At 41.5% G+C, this 17,430-nt stretch overlaps 1 protein-coding gene across 1 annotated transcript; it reads left to right on the top strand.

The window, feature by feature from the left end:
- Positions 1-899: 899 nt before the first annotated feature.
- On the top strand, positions 900-15,968 carry LOC138982892 (coiled-coil domain-containing protein 149-like). The gene is made up of 12 exons (XM_070356289.1): positions 900-1,141; positions 1,630-1,788; positions 2,672-2,746; positions 5,718-5,822; positions 6,352-6,474; positions 7,077-7,249; positions 7,745-7,817; positions 10,592-10,676; positions 10,981-11,116; positions 11,471-11,547; positions 11,951-12,553; positions 13,124-15,968. Exons 1-12 carry the CDS (start codon positions 1,085-1,087, stop codon positions 13,519-13,521), a joined length of 2,064 nt encoding a protein of 687 aa, XP_070212390.1. The 5' UTR covers positions 900-1,084; the 3' UTR covers positions 13,522-15,968.
- Positions 15,969-17,430: the final 1,462 nt, after the last annotated feature.

Raw genomic sequence — 17,430 nt, 5'->3', positions numbered from 1 at the left:
CGTTTGGATTTCCCTCTTTCAGATGACTGAGATTGCCCCCCTTGAATCGTTCCGTGTCAAGGCCAGTTGTACTGGCCGCGTGTTCAAGATGTCTCTGAGGCCGCCCGGCCGGCCTGCACCGGCCGTCCCCGTCAGTCACTCTGGCTGTGACATTCAAGCCAGGTTGGGGCTTTCCTGGGCCGTGATAGTGTTGGTGTTAGTGTTAAACCGCCTAAACCATAACAGTCGTCAAAACTTCAAGTCAGTGTTACCGTGATTTATTATCATGAGCCTACGGAGTCCCCTCGCCTTCTATTTCAGTCGATGTTTCAATCACTGACACCATGCATCTATAACTTTCAAGGTAAACTTCAAACAAGCTTGTTAAGTTTACACTGATAGCATGTTCGTTTGTTTAAATCTGATTTAAAACACATGTATACACAGGGCCGGACCAAATGAGTTGTAAGGGAGGGGTTCCTCCTTTTTTGGGGGGGCAAATCAGCGAAGTGGCGAAGCCACAGCAGGCGCGCGAACTAGGGGGGTCCGGGGGCATGCTCCCCCGGAAAATTTTTGAAAAACGGTTAAAATCTGTGCAATCTGGTGCATTCTGGGCCTTGTTTTGAGGGTTAAGGCCTGTCAGTTTGAGTTGGTGGGGGGGGGGGGGGGGGTACCTTTTCTCATCGGATTTCACATTGAATAAAATTTGTTAGAGACACACACAAAATTTATTTTAAAAAACAAACAAACACTCAAAGCAAGGTACATGCTTTTTCCAGGGGTGGGGTTCCGGAACCCCCCCCCCCCCCCCCCCCCCCCCCCCCCCTGGGTCCGGCCCTGTATACATAAAACAGCTTTCAAGATTCGGACAGAATCAAGCGCCTGTACAGTACTGTAGTTCCGTCAACATTCAAATAGAGTTGTGTCCCTTTACCGGAAATGAATGTCGGCTGCTTGATATTCGTCGCAAGTAAACAACACAAACGGTCTGTTAAAAATGCGACAATTCAGTGAGGTTGGGCACAGTGCAGCATGCGAAGTTGTATGGAGGTAGAATTCGTCATTTTCTTAAAGTTTCCTTGATTGTTGAGGCGCAGGTTTCAGAATGGCGGCGGATGACGCCGCTCAACTGTCGGCGAAATACGACGCCTTGATCACAGAGGTAGGCTAATAATTCAATAGTTTATCGATGACACAAGCGCGAGTACAATTTACAAGCTGGGTTGCTCTCAGACCAACACCACAAATGCCACAGAGTGAGAACACTGTCACTCAGCTTCCCCTCCTGGTGTATTTTATGCTACGATTTCCAGCAACCTCGGAGTCACTGCATGAAACACGTACAGCCTTGGGAATGGGGGTTGAAATGAATTTGAGATTGTTGTTATTGTTGAGAGAGAGAGAGAGAGAGAGAGAGAGAGAGGGGGGGGGGGGGGGGGGAGGGGGGAATCCAGAACACACATAACATATTTTGCACAGTTTTTATAGGGCTTCAGGAACACACACAAAAATCAGATTCACTCAAAGGACAGCTATAATCTACATGGAGACTATAACTCTTGCTATTGAAATGTATCCTGTGTCTTGATAATATAGCTGTTGATGTGTTGATTTCGATCATATTTAGCCCTTTTTCTTTTCTTTGTCTAGTACCAGATCTGCAGAAAGAAGTTGGAGAGTAAGTGTGAGGCTCTGCTGATTCTGAGTCGAGAGCTTGCAGAATGTCGCAGTGAGCGTGACCAGTTCAAGCTGATGGCAGAACAACTGAGGGAGCGATACCAAGTCTTAAAGCGACAGCTTGCTGGACATGTGAGACAAAATAATGAACATTTGAGAACATGCATGCAGGAAGATATTTTAATACTCAAGTAATCTTGTTATATTTGTTACCCAAGGTAAAGGGGCTAGCTGTCAGCTTAAAATGACATGAAGACTTAATTACTTCAGGTTGTTAATCTTAAGTCAAGTTTGTTTTGATTCTGGAAGTGTAAAAAAATTGACATGATGGCCTTCGATCATCGGTCTTTAAAACTGCATGTTTGGTGGAAGAATTATTACTGCAGCTGCCATGAATATTTTGGAATGAAAAGTGCGATCAAAGCTTTTGTCAAAAGTACGTGCAGAGAGGGCCCGTTATCAATTTGATCAGGTCCAAAAATTTGATTGAAGGGTTTATGAATTAAATTTATTTAATTAACAATGACAGTTGTTTGCAGAAAATTTTCTGTGGGTCTGTAAGTGTAACAAAAGTTACGTCTGGTCACTGGGTTTATAATAATAATAATAATAACTGGACATATATCACGAATAGAACAATTAAATGTACAACCTACGTAAAAAAAATTATCCATACGGACAAAAATCACCACATGTACTGTTCACACAATATTCATTATATGCTATATACACACATACCCAGTGAACACTTTCAACAATCATGCCAACTTTGTGGGAGAGGATCAGAGTACGTGCATAAATGGAATGGAAAAGACATTAAGTCGGGTTGGTGTACAGTAGTATTGTGTGAAAAAGAAAGTTTTCAACTTTTGTTTAAAAGAGCTGAGAGAGGTGCAGTGTCTGACAGAGAAAGGAAGAGAGTTCACTTCTAACTGGAATATAGGACCAGTGGTTGTGAATATGTAGTTATGATGCTTTTGTTAATAGCGGAACATTTTACTGCTTGCTCCTCTAGCGCCCCATGTCACCGTCCAATGATGAGTCGTCGAGCAGTGTGGACCTGAAAGAATATGCTTCGGCACAGGGCCAGGTAATGTTTAACATATTTGGCTTTTTATTTTTTATTTTTATAGCTATGGGACCCACTTCAGAAGTATATGTATCAATTGAACATTGGAACTTCCTTCTTTGAAACATGTGACATCAGAATCCGACAAAAAGTCATATTTAGGCGGCTAGCCGAGACTACAAAAGAGTACATATTTGTGTGCGTTCAGTCGCAAGAATTCAAACTAAAATCGATCGATCCATAAATGTTGCGGTCTCAGAGGAACACTGACTGTCTTGATCTGTGTAAAATGTCATATTGTAGTCAAAAATACAAATAACGTATATTGTTTCGTTCATTTGTTTTCTTTTCATTGTATCCTTGCCAGGTCTACTTCACATATTTTTAGATAATAAATTTGTAATGTTTAGTACTAAAGACCCCCCACGGGTTAGGGGGAAGAATTTACCCGATGCTCCCCAGCATGTCGTAAGAGGCGACTAACGGATTCTGTTTCTCCTTTTACCCTTGTTAAGTGTTTCTTGTATAGAATATAGTCAATGTTTGTAAAGATTTTAGTCAAGCAGTATGTAAGAAATGTTAAGTCCTTTGTACTGGAAACTTGCATTCTCCCAGTAAGGTCATATATTGTACTAGGTTGCAAGCCCCTGGAGCAATTTTTTGATTAGTGCTTTTGTGAACAAGAAACAATTAACAAGTGGCTCTATCCCATCTCCCCCCCTTTTCTCGTCGCGATATAACCTTCGTGGTTGAAAACGATGTTAAACACTAAATAAAGAGAGATAGTACTAAAGACCTGAAAATGTGGTTCAAACCTTTTTTAAATTGTTCAAAAGTTTGCAGAAAATGTTGTGCCAAAATGTACCAAAGAAGACACAACTCTGGCAACATCCCGGGACCTGTGTCCTGGCTTAATACAGTCGAACACCCCTTTTAACACCCCCCAGTTTAAAACTTCTTTTCTCATAAGAACTTATTTTTTCAGATCTTCTGTTCATACATAACCTCTGTAAATTTACCCCCGATTTAAAGACCTCCTACTTTTAAAAGACCTGATTCTCTCAAGAATTTTGTAGGTCTTAAAAGGTAGGTTCTACTTCCTTTAACCCCTTGACTGCCTTATGACGGGTAAACCCGTCATGCGCTTGTGCAGCCGCAGCGCCTTAGGACGGGTAAACCCGTCTTCTCCGTTCAGGAATTTTCCAGAAATGCTACGTCACTGCTGACACACAAATAGCAGCCAATGGCTTGGTAGGATACCTCATTCTCATGAATAAACATAAATGGTGACGCGGTTTTGCGTCTGAAGGCTATTTTCGGCCTTGGCGGGCAGGAAAGGGGAGAGAAAGCTAGTCAAAATGGCTAGCGGTGACAGTCGACCGGGCGCTAGTAGGGAAAAACAAAGACGGACTGACGCTACAGGCGGTGCAAATGATTATGGATACTGACAGGGGAAGGAGGAGATCTTTCGGACGATTCGTTGGAAACAGGTAGATGACAGTGATTATGATCCTTTCTTGGAGCAAGCAAAACAGCCTCCTGTGTTTGATCCACAGGCACCGGAAGATGCGCCGGACTTATTTTTCAAAAGTTCATATTTAAACATCATTATAAGCCAAACTAATTATTACTTCCATCTTTGGACACTAAAAACAGATTCTTGGTTCAATTTCCTTTAAAAATAACATAGGTTTTACTTACCTACCTACTGCCAGTTTGGAGCTAGAATTTTTTGTGAATTATTACACCCCGAACTCCAAAATTCCCTGGCAATCAGGAATGCACATAAGTAAGTTTTGATTGGCAGCGAAAGGGTTAATTCTGTTCACATTTTGATTGTGAATACAACAGTGGAACCCCCCTTTTAAGACCCCTTAATTTAAGACTTCCTTACTTACACAGGGTTCGTACAGGTCATGGAAAACCTGGAAAGTCATGGAATTTGATTTTTAATTTTCCAGGCCTGGAAAGTCATGGAATTTCAATTCAAGTCATGGAAAGTCATGGAATTTAACAAAAATAAGAAAGAATATAAAATTAACCTTTAGCACGCCAGCGGCTATTTTCGTCGCCCCCCCCCCCCCCCCCCCCCCCCTTTGCCAGCCAGCAGCGATTTGCGTCGCCAGCACAAGGCTTGTTCGTATGACCAACTTCTCGTTCGTATTTGCATACGAGAATAACGGTATTTTTAACGGCACTTGAGCCAAAGCGAGGCTCACTTCCTTCCGTTATCTCGTCGTGTCGTCTGCGCTGCATTTGAGTCGGTTTCGTCGAAGTTTTCTGCTTTTGTTTTTGCATCGATAAAGTACTTTAGTGCTTCGACAAGCAAGATGGAGGATGATGAGTTTGAAACTTTCTTTCGAGTTGTTTCTTGACAACAAAAAGTATGCGGAATTGGAACGAATTACCAAGGAAGATCTTCGCAATGAACTGTGTATCGCGGTGAAAAAAATGACAGTTCGTCAAGTCACAGTGACGGTTACGAAACGGAATTTACGAAAGTGCAGATGGATACAAACAGTGGCTGGTCCAGTTTAGTGAAATGACAGGACCAGCAAACATTACCGATAATCTGACTGCGTAGCAAATGCTTGACTTGCTTGTCGAAGAGACACTGCGTAGAAACTGACTCAAATTCAGTGCAAAGCAAGCCAGTGTCAAAACTGGCAGTGACAAGACGTAAAAAGTTTGCGTGTTCGGAAATGGCGACCTGTGTATCCAGTCATGGAAAATGTTATTGAGGCTCATGGAAAGTCATGGAAAAGTCATGGAATTTTGTTTCTAAAAACCAGTGGGGACCCTGTTACAGGACTTTTTTTTTTATTTCATTACTTCTGTAAAGTTACCTCCATTTTAAGACCCCATCCTTTTTAAGACCTGATTTTTGTCAGATGTTATTCAGGTCTTAAAAGGTGAGTTCCACTGTACTTAAATGTTGATTGTGAATATGTATAACAATCAACACTGACCACACATTGTCTTGGTGTCACAGGGCCTGGCAGCAGTACTGATGGAATACAGGGAGCAGAACAAGTCGCTGCAGTTTGAGGTGGACGACCTGAAGCAGAAGCTGCATGATGCTCAGGGAGACATTAAGGTAAAGAAATTACAGTCATGTGCAGAATGTCGACGTTGTCATGGAATTTTGGCGAAACTCATTTTAGACAGCTCAATTTCAGCAGAAGACCAAAAAGGATTATTTGTATTATGAAATAGTGTTAAGATTCTGTTTCTCCTTTTACCCTTGTTAAGTGTTTCTTGTATAGAATATAGTCAATTTTTGTAAAGATTTTAGTCAAGCAGTATGTAAAAAATGTTAAGTCCTTTGTACTGGAAACTTGCATTCTCCCAGTAAGGTAATATATTGTACTACGTTGCAAGCCTCTGGAGCAATTTTTTTATTAGTGCTTTCGTGAACAAGAAACAATTAACAAGTGGCTCTATCACATCTCCCCCTTTCCCCGTCGCGATATAACCTTCGTGGTTGAAAACGACGTTCAACACCAAATAAAGAAAGAAAGAAAGAAAGTCGCTTACATAACACCAATGTGAAAACAGTGGGGTGACAAGAACAAACCTCACATCATCATGCCTAAACATTACTGGACCGAAATATTATTTTGCAGCTACTGCGAGAACAGATAGTGAGGTCCCGGGTTGGCACGGCAGATGAAGGAATGACTACCAGATATTTCCCAGCCTATGAGAGGGAAGACCTTGTCAAGCAGCTGGAGGCATCCAGAGAGCAGGTCACATTTGTTTTGTATGTGGGAGGTGTGTTTATAACCTGCCCTGTTATATAGTGCTATATGTTTTATGTAAAATCAATGTCTTGTTTGTATTATTGTCATGTACCACGCCTGAATTTCTCTATGAGATAATAAAGTATTCTTATTCTTATTCTTATTCTTATCCAAAGTTTTGGCTCACATAGTAATTAAGAGAGTTAATGATAAAGAGATCGAGAGTGTTTGTAACAGGCAGTGTTTAGCAAGCCATCCAGTCCATTTTCCAACTAATAACTTCAATTTTATAATAATTTCAAGTGCATGTGAGGAGTATCTGTTAGCAAAAGATTTCATAGCAGAGTTTTCATAGCACCCTTTCTTTCTCTCTCTCTCTCTCTCTCTCTCTCTCTCTCTCTCTCTCTCTCTCTCTCAGGCACTCTGTCTGTCTGTCTGTCTGTCTGTCTGTCTGTCTGTCTGTCTGTCTGTCTCTCTCTCTCTCTCTCGTTTGTTTGTCTGTCTGTCTCTAATTTTGTCCCCATCTCTCTCCCAATGGTTTTCTGATGCATAGTGGTAAAATTATATGCATGCAGCTCATGTGCTTTGTTGTTTCACTGTGTTAACAGACGCTTCAGTTAGAACGAGATTTACAGCAGGTAATTGATGAAAAACAAGAGCTTGTCACAGAGCGGGATGCATATCGACAAAAGTATGACCGTCTCAACACAGAGCTGAACTACATTCTGAAGGGGGACGAGAAAGGGGTGGTGGACATTGATGCTCTCATTATGAACAACAAGTGAGGAATTCTGCAGTGTGTGTGTGTGTGCGCGTGGGTGCGTGCAGTGCATATCTATGCAAGTACTGTCGTCTTAACATAGTGTCATGTTCTCTTTGTTTTGTACTGAAGCTGACACGGAGATGTAAGTACAGCCTTTAGAAACAGACTTAATCTTATTTACAGCACAAGAGTAGGATGTGTAACATTTTATCTTCAGCTTTGGTACAGTGGAACCCCCCCTTTTACAACTTTGAAAAATCAAAATAAAATCAGGTCTTAAAAGCGAGGGAGTCTTAAAATAGAGGTCAATTTACAGAGGCTATGACCAGAACATCTGAGAAAGGAGGGAGCCTTAAAATAGAGGTCAATTTACAGAGGCTATGACCAGAACATCTGAGAAAGGAGGAAGTCTTAAATTGGGGGGTCTAGAAAGGGGGGTTCCACATACTGTGCAGGAAACAGAAAATTAAAAAATGCCTCTTAATTGTTACTGATGTTCCTTTTCCTTACCAGATATCTTCATGAACGGTTAAAGCAGATGGAAGAAGAGAAAGTAATGGCCATGGACACAGCATCAAAATACAAGGTAACATTTTCTTGATGTTAGGGAGAGACGATATGGTCAGATTAGAAATTCTTATGTTGAGATCTGAATAAAAGTCTTTGTCATCATTTTCACGAGTTTTCATTCACAAGCACCTGGGAAATAAATCTCATGTTCCCCATGCAATAAATCCCCGGTTACCATAGTTGCAGGAAGCAGGTTATACATGGATAATCAAAAACAAACCCAATAGAAACGCTCGGGGATTCTTCGGCTCTTTTCATTGGCTTTTCCCCAGACCTAAACAGACGACACGACACTGCTTTGCAAAGTTCCAAAAACGAACTGGCAAACTGGCAAAAGTAAACAAAAAACAAAACTACTTCATGAAAGGTCATAAATTTATCTCAAACAAATGAAACCTACCGATATGTTTTGTCTTCCTACAAAGTCATGCGTTTCGATACACAGGCGTTCGGAGAAACACGAACGTCAAGTTCAAGTCAAACCAATTGACCCCTGACACACAAATTTTGACCCGTGCACAAGACGTTGTATCGATAAACGAAGCGCAAATAAGAAATAATAATAAAAGCAAAGAAAATAGCAACAAGATATGCAAACATCTAACAAAGCCGACCAAGCAGAATGACAGGTCTAATGAAAAACAAAGAGGCACTGAGTCGGAAACAAGATCGCGATTCTTTCCTTCGCTGCACGACGCAAATCTCCTGTGACCTTTGACTCAACGTAGCTTCCACATTCGATCACTAAGCTTAATATTTACAACTGAAAGCCGAGGGGGTGGAATACCGAGATGAACCTACAGAACTGTGCATCCTCAAACCTGACATATTCATCCCAACATTTTATGAACTCAAAAACACAGAAAGTTGCTTTCACACGCCAGCTTTGATTGCCAGTGGTTATCAAAACGGAACTCGTGTGGTTATCAAAACGGAACTCGTGTGTCAAAGCATGGCTCCCTGTGTTGATTGTGCACTTATTTTCTCACTACCAAAATGATGACAAAAACGATGTTTGGTGGTTTGTCAGACCAGCTTTTTTGTCGGTCCTCGGGGGGGCATATTGACTTTTGTTTCATATTTATTGACCGCGGCCTTCGCCCTTGGTCAATAAATATGAAACAAAAGACGATATGCTCCCCCTCGGACCGACAAAAAAGCTGGTCTGTCAACAACCCATCAAACATCTTATAGTGTCTACAGGAGACCAGAGGAAGTTTACCCACATGCACACATGCAAACATATGTGCAAACACACACACACACACACGCATGCTTGCACGCAAACACAGAGGCCTGAAAGTGGCGAGTATTTCATGGCAAGTAGAAATCTGTAAATGGCGAGTAGAATTGTTAATCAACTCGCCAAAGGCCAGTAAAGTTGCTGAAAAATTAATTGAAATGGTTGGTTTGGAAAGTAAAATTTGCTCTCTGGCTAGTAAATTATGAGAAGTACTAGCCAAAGGCGAGTGCCCCATTTTGTGGACTTTCAGCGCTGACACACACACACAAACACACACAATCTCATGCAAGCACACACAGGTGCGAATGTGCACACACTCACCACACATTATTGCTGAGTTTATGACCCCAAATATTGTTGATATTCTGTGAACGGTGAACAGCGCACACTGTAATGTTGTGACGCGTGCCCTTTGTGTATGTTAATTCCCTTGCATGATTATGTGGATATTCTGTGAACAGAGAACAGCGCACACTGTAATTTTGTGACGCTTGCCCTGTGTGTATGTTCCCTTGCATAATTATGTTGATATTCTGTGAACAGAGAACAGCGCACACTGTAATGTTGTGACGCGTGCCCTATGTGTATGTTCCCTTGCATAATTATGTTGATATTCTGTGAACAGTGAACAGCGCACACTGTAATTTTGTGACGCTTGCCCTGTGTGTATGTTCCCTTGCATAATTATGTTGATATTCTGTGAACAGTGAACAGTGCACACTGTAATGTTGTGACTCTTGCCCTGTGTGTATGTTCCCTTGCATGATTATGTGGATATTCTGTGAACAGAGAACAGCGCACACTGTAATTTTGTGACGCTTTCCCTGTGTGTATGTTAATTCCCTTGCATGATTATGTTGATATTCTGTGAACAGTGAACAGCGCACACTGTAATGTTGTGACTCTTGCCCTGTGTGTACCGTATTTTCCGGGTCATAAGGCGCGACTTTTTTCCTCGAGTTTGACCCCTGCGCCTTGTATAACGAAGTGCCTAATCCGTGTATGAAATACGAAAAAAATCAAAGAGACCGCCTGAGTACCAGTCAAACAACTTGTGATAATGCATGTTTCAGCTACTAGGTACTACCCTGGCCAAGTTTCCTCTCAAGACATCAAAGAGACCGCCCCATAGGTTAAACTCGGTCACTGACCCCGGTGCAGGAAGTGTTTCCTCTCTCAGATATGACAGGGGAACCACCTCTCATAGCTAAAACTGGGTCATTGACCCCTGGGAAGAAGGTCAGTGTCTATAAACAAGGCAACCCAGCTATCACAATGGACCTGCCTTTGATCTCGCCGCACACACAGAGCACACATATTTCCACTCTGTATTCTTCCTTTGATGTGCGGCTTATTTTCATTCTTCGACCGTTTGTTACCAGTATACTTTTTCAATTTTGGTGCGCCCTATCGGCCCCCTGCGCCCAATGGGTGACTGGATTACAATTTTTTTTTTAAAAGAAGGGGGTGCGCCGCTGTAGCGCCTTGTAATCCGGAAAATACGGTATGTTCCCTTTCATGATTATGTGGATGTTGTGTGCTTGCAGAGTATACTGGAGAAAAAGAAGAACAAGGGCATTCTCAAGGTTGGACAAAGTCGTAGCGGAGGACTCATCATCTCACAGAAACAAGGTCAGATGAGTCATAGGTATTACGCATTGACAGCTATGTCGCTTTTAGCGGCATACAGCTAGCTAGTTTGTTTTGACTTATGATATTATTGTGGTGTTGCTTTGGGTTAAACTTGGTAAGATAATTGTTGCTTATTGTTAAGCATGATCAGATGGGGTTCTTTGACTTAAACACATGGTGAGATTCATTTCTGGGCATCAAGTATATAGATAAGTTTTTTCCATATTTGTGAGGGTTGTGTCTTTTTGAGCATTATTATTAGGCAGTATCACTTTTAAACTGTGTTTGACCTCTGTGCATTCAGTGCAGCAGATGATGCAGAACGGAGCGATTGTACCCACCCCTCAAGCCATGGCTGACCTCCAGTCGATGTGTTCTGCCCTACTCGACTCGGCCAATGACAAAAGTCTGGCCCTCTCACATCAGCGTAAAGCAAACAAGTGAGTGCTGGTTTTTTTTCTCCCCTAGCATGTTTACTTCTGTTGTTCTATGTTTTGCTGAGATTTTTGCGCTCCAGGTCCATCCTTGACAATATTTGGTGCAGTGTTTGAAGACTCTCTGAATTAAGAACCCTCTCTTTTAAGATCAATTTCAGATTGGAAAGAAATTATGTGTGATGTACACTGCAGTGAACTTAAAATGATCATTTAGATCAAAGACTATTTGAGTTTCAGATTGTCCTTCTGGAGAACTTCGCTTGAGAGCAGATTTTTAGTTTGATGGCAATTTAAAGTTTTGACACATGGCTTTAAACTGAAGAGGGATATATGCATCTGTATATTTTCTCATTACAGGCTTCTGGGTAACAGAGTATCTGAACTAGAGAAGAAACTGAAGACACTGGAGGTGGCAGGCCTGTGGAGTGTGTCAGGTATGTGTATGCTACTTGTCTTTTAGTGTTGTCCATGTTCTGCTTTTCTGTCTGACTCCTTGTGTGTAAATCTATGTTCTGTTTGTTTGTCTTTTTTTTCCTCGAATTCTCTCTCCCCCCCCCCCCCATCTCTTTCTCCCTCCAGCTTATCCCCTCCCTTTCCCCTGTTGTCAATTTTCTGTACTTCTGTTTTACTTCATGTGCATCACTCTATGTTCTCGCTCTCTTTCTCTCTCCCCCCCGCCCCCCCCCCCCCCTCTCTTTCTCTCCCTCTCTCTACCCAGTCATCCTCCCCTCCCCATTCTCTTATAAAGTCTTGCCCCCCTTCAATCTGTCTACACCAGCTTTTTTTGATGTTTGAGCTCGACTTTGTGTTGACTAAAACCTTCATTATTTCGGACAGAACACATGTCAAACTTGGACAAGCTGCGGCAGGAATGCAGCGAGGTGAAGAGTGAGGTCAATATGCTGATCCCCACCCAGAAATCTGACTCCAGCGAAGCCTCCGACCAGCAGCGCGACACCCTATCTGACCTTGACCTTGACTCTGACTCCTTGCCGCAGACTCCCAGCACCGGGCAGAGCCCCATCCACGAACCCTCCAACCCCACCAACAGCTTGTTTAGCCCCACCCACACACCCTCCAACCCCACCAACAGCTTGTTTAGCCCCACCCACACACTCTCCAACCCCACCAACAGCTTGTTTAGCCCCACCCACACACTCTCCAACCCCACCAACAGCTTGTTTAGCCCCACCCACACACTCTCCAACCCCACCCACAGGTCTTTTAGCCCCACTAACTCACCCGCAAGTCCCACCCACAACCCCTCAGCCTCTACTCACATGGGTTTGAACTCTACCCATCTGCTGTTGAGTGGATTAGGGGAACACGACATGGAGGCTGACCTTGACCTTTTACCCACGAAGGAGGAGGTCGTCAAGCACACAGGGGAAGAGGATCTTCACAGTTTGTCCAGAGACATGGATCATGACAGCCTTAAAGGTTTGGATGATGTTAAATGTATGGGGAAGAGTTTTTCTATGGGGAAGAATGGCGTTAGCCTGAAGTTCTTGACAATGTTAAGAAGTGTTGTATATTTTGTAATCGGCAATGTATATTTACAACCATAAAGGTTTGGGTGAAATTGCAAGAACTGTGAAGAGTTAGTCTTTGAGAAAGGGTTGTGGTAGCCTTGAAGATTTGCTTGTTGTTGCAAGTACTGTGAAGTTCTGCTTTTGAAATGGGATTGCAGCAGCCATAAAGGTTTTGAGGGATTCTGTGTCTGAGGAGGCTGGGCAGTGATGAAAAGTATTCTGAAGAGTTTATGTTTGCAGGAGGATAGTAGCAACATTAAAGTTTTGGATGGTATTGCAGCTGATGTGAACTTTTTCTTTGGGAAGGGGTGGCAGCAACCTTGAAGCTCTGGAGAGTCTTAAAAATTAATGCAGAGTTTGTCTTTAGTGAGGGATAGTTACATTAGTGGTGATCTCTCTGCCCCCATTTATGTATCAAAGTAATCTCTTTGCCCTCTACTCCAACAGTTTAAACTTGTTGTTTCATTGCTTTTCTCAGTGCTGTCACTGGATGACATGGACCATGACAGTGACACAGAGCAAGACCATGACCACAACCATAATGATGATGCTGAAGATGATGAAGAAGACAGTGAAACAACCGAGTCTGAAAAATCACACCTACTTGGACAGTCCCAGGAGGATGAGGAAACGGTCAGGCGACTTCAGAATTTCATGGAGAGCGTTACCAGCAAAATACGTGATCGGCACCTGGTCAGTGGTGCAGCTTCACATTCGGATGACAGGGACAGTAATGTTGCTATGGGAACAGACTCTCAGGGATCTGGGAGTAATAGGGACTCTCTCGCTTCCCCAACTAGCAAGCATGCGCTGTTGCAGGAAATGTCGGAACCGACCCAGAATGACGTCAATGATGAAGAGTGTGTGAAATGTTGAATTGACTGTCAGCGACGGGCGCAGTGGCGTGGTGGTAAGACATCGGCCTCCTAATTGGGAGGTCGTGAGTTCGAATCCCGGTCGCTGCTGCCTGGTAGGTCAAGAGTGGAGATTTTTCCGATCTCCCAGGTCAACTTATGTGCAGACCTGCTAGTGACTTTACCCCCTTCGTGTGTACACGCAAGCACAAGACCAAGTGCGCTTGGAAAAGATTCTGTTATCCATGTCGGAGTTCGGTGGGTTATGGAAACACGAAAATACCCAGCATGCCGACTCAACGAAAGCGGAGTGAAGCTGACTATGCTCTCAGAGTATAGTTTGGGGAACCCAAATGGGCAAACGAGCTCACACGTAACCAGAAAATTCTGCAACGCTGAAGAAGAAGAAGACTGTCAGCGAAACTGGGGTTTTGCCGTTTGCATCCATGAGGCACGGTAGTGTGTGCATGTGTAGCTACATTTTGGAATTGACTGTTTTTATCACTGTGGTCTCCAGTCACACAGGTAATGCAGATAGGTAGGAGGAACGAAAACTGGTGCATTCTTCATACCAGTTCTTACTACATAGCAGTTTTTTTGTTTTTTTGATTTGTTGTTGTTGAAAGTGTCACAGCATGCTTGGTACTTGTGGATAGGTGATTAAACGGTGAAAGGTTGAAACATTGGTGATAGACATACTTTACTTTCAGCACGGTTGAATATGTTGTGAAATTGTGGAAGGCTGAAAATCTTTGTGGACATTATTTGGTGTAACTTCCAGGTAGTTTTATGCGTAGACTGATAATACATGGTTATAAATTGCTTTCTGTATCTTCCTATAGAAAGAAGTAGACAAGGTGAGGAATTTTGCATACCCACATTGTGAAAGTATGTTTTCAGATACATTTGAACTGATTTGGTATCGTGTGGAGATGCTTTTGCATCCATACAGGGTATTTCTGCGTCCGTCTGTTTAGTTTACAAAATGTGTTGTGAAATGAAATCTCCTATTTGAAGAGTTTTGATACTTGACTGTGAAGGCCTTTGAAAAATTGATCTGACTATATTTATTTATTAATTATTGTCTGTATCTATCTCCTGTTATTACAGCGGTACCTGCAATGTGTAGACCCTCTGATGAGGGGACACCTCTGATGAGGGCCGACACCTCCCTTAAAAGGACACCTTCTGATGTCCCTTTTTCTATTATCTCTACCAAAGTATACCTGTCATGACAGGCCACCTGCAATGTAGGGAGACTTTTGGATAGTCCCAAGGGTGTCGTTCTATCGCAGGTACCACTGTAGTTAAGTTTTATAAACACATGATTTATTTTCTCACTCGGCGTATATAGCTTGCAGTATGATCTGACTCTTAAAGGCCAAAGCATTCTACATCTAACTACAAAAGCTATTTGAGTGGTGGTGTTGTTTTTTCCTCCATCACAATAAATAAATCAGAAGATTGGAATGCGAATGACCATGCAGTTTCTTTTTACCCAAATTGTGAATTGTTTATTTTTTGCAGTGCTGTAAGTTTAAATGAATATTTCCACTGCCTGCTCAGTCACTACCCGCCCATGACATCCTTGTTTTATTGTCAGCATTTATTACATTCCAGTCATTTGTACACATGTTGTTTTTTGCGTTGGTTCACTTTGTTTGTACTCAGATTTTCTTCAAGCTCATAACATGTCATTTCAGTAACGATATAAGGGTACTTAACATATCTATTTCAGTTTAATCAGTATTATTTTTTCCCCATTAACAGTTTGCAAATAAGATCGAGTTACTGAGGCTACATGTCTAATGTAGTAGATACCATACAAAAATCCAAAAACAATTAAAAAATAAAGAAGGAATTATACAATAGATACGGAAATGAATTTCAATTTCCTTTATGAATATTTCAACAGCATATAAGGTTAAAGACCTAGCTGCAAGCAGTGTGTTTGGATGTAGGCTTGGTTTTGGTGGGGTTTTTTGCTCAACATTCTCAGCTTGAGACACATTAACAGCAGCGATTACTTTAAAACAAAAAATTTAATCTCTTTTTGTGGAGTTTTTATTTTTTTTCACATATCATATGCTGTACGTTACAGGACATCACATAACTAAGGGGACAAATCCATAAAACAGAACACACTTGGTCAATTACAACACACAGGGGGTGGGGGGGGATGATCATGGCTTGGTGGTTGCAGTATGAAAAATATGTATAAAAGAAAAAAGCGATTACTTTGCATTGTATGTACTTTGTATTAGATTAAATAGTTGTGGTGTAGGTTTGTTTGCTTGCATATTACAGTGCCCTCCCCCATTTTAAGACTGCCAAAAAATCTGAGAAACTCAGGTCATAAATGAAATGATATGAGTTTACTAATGCACAGACATTACGGGCAGAACATTGGGAAAGAAGGGTTCTAAAAGGGGGGATGTCTTGAGTTAATGTGGGTTTGTTTTGGGGTGGTTTTTTTGTGTGTGTGTGGGGGGGGGGGGGGGGGGGGGAAGGGGGGGAAGGGGGTTCTCAAATTAGAGTTTCAGTATTTCAGTATATATCTGGAAGAAAAACTGATCATGAGTGTAAAAATAAAGTCACTGTAACCGGTTTCATACAAACAGAATCAGACTTTGACACTATTTGAGCAAAAATGGAACAAGGGACTGCAGGTGAGAGGAAGTAGAACAAGATAACAAGAAAAATGTACTCACCAGAAAACAGCAACATGAATACATAAACACGAACTAGTTTCGACTTTTCGTCTTCGTCAGCATTACAAAAAACAATAAGTTAAAAGGAAGAGTTGACAGAGAACGAAAATGAACAGAAAGATCAAAGAAGAATACAGACAGAGTGTAACGTGACCTAACCTAAAAAATAACAAAATCTAAGGAAGTCATAGTGACAGTGATGTGCGCAGAAAAGAAAATACCTATGAAGAAGGTTTGCTCCAAGCCACACACACACACACACACACACACACACAAAAATAATTAAAAAAATAAGGCAAAAAATAATTGTAGTAGCAAACCTGCATGCAACTGAGGTTAAAAAAAAAAACCCACTGATGTGCGCAGAAGTAAGACGTTACAATATGTGTACAAATAAGGAGAATAAAAAGAATGTAGTCTTGGCTAAGATAAAAAGGAGAAGGAAGAAAACAAAGGCAATAACTATGAATAATAAATAATAAATATAAATAATAAATATAAATAATGATTACATTTTTATTGTTATCTTGTACTATTTGAGCAGTCAACTGTACATCTAAGTTGCTAACTTGAGCATTGACAGTGTTTTTATCTTCAGAAGTGGCCCTGGCTTGGAGGAAGTGCATCTTATATATATAGCTTTTTATAATGTTGATCACGTGATGGGACAGAATTACCTCTTATTTTTACATTTAGTCAAGTTTTGACTAAATGTTTTAACGTAGAGGGGGGAAGCTAGACGAGGGTCGTGGTGTATGTGCGTGTGTGTGTGTGTCTGTGTGTGTGTGTGTGTAGAGCGATTCAGACTAAACTACTGGACCGATCTTTATGAAATTTGACATGAGAGTTCCTGGGTATGAAATCCCCGAACGTTTTTTTCATTTTTTTGATAAATGTCTTTGATGACGTCATATCCGGCTTTTCGTGAAAGTTGAGGCGGCACTGTCACGCCCTCATTTTTCAACCAAATTGGTTCAAATTTTGGTCAAGTAATCTTCGACGAAGCCCGGACTTCGGTATTGCATTTCAGCTTGGTGGCTTAAAAATTAATTAATGACTTTGGTCATTAAAAATCTGAAAATTGTAAAAAAAAATAAAAATTTATAAAACGATCCAAATTTACGTTCATCTTATTCTCCATCATTTTCTGATTCCAAAAACATATAAATATGTTATATTTGGATTAAAAACAAGCTCTGAAAATTAAATATATAAAAATT

Source organism: Littorina saxatilis, linkage group LG12 (genome assembly GCF_037325665.1).
Source record: "Littorina saxatilis isolate snail1 linkage group LG12, US_GU_Lsax_2.0, whole genome shotgun sequence".
Classification (NCBI taxonomy): Eukaryota; Metazoa; Mollusca; class Gastropoda; order Littorinimorpha; family Littorinidae; genus Littorina; species Littorina saxatilis.
Note: the sequence above shows the minus strand (reverse complement) of the source record. Positions and strands in the feature narration are given on the sequence as shown.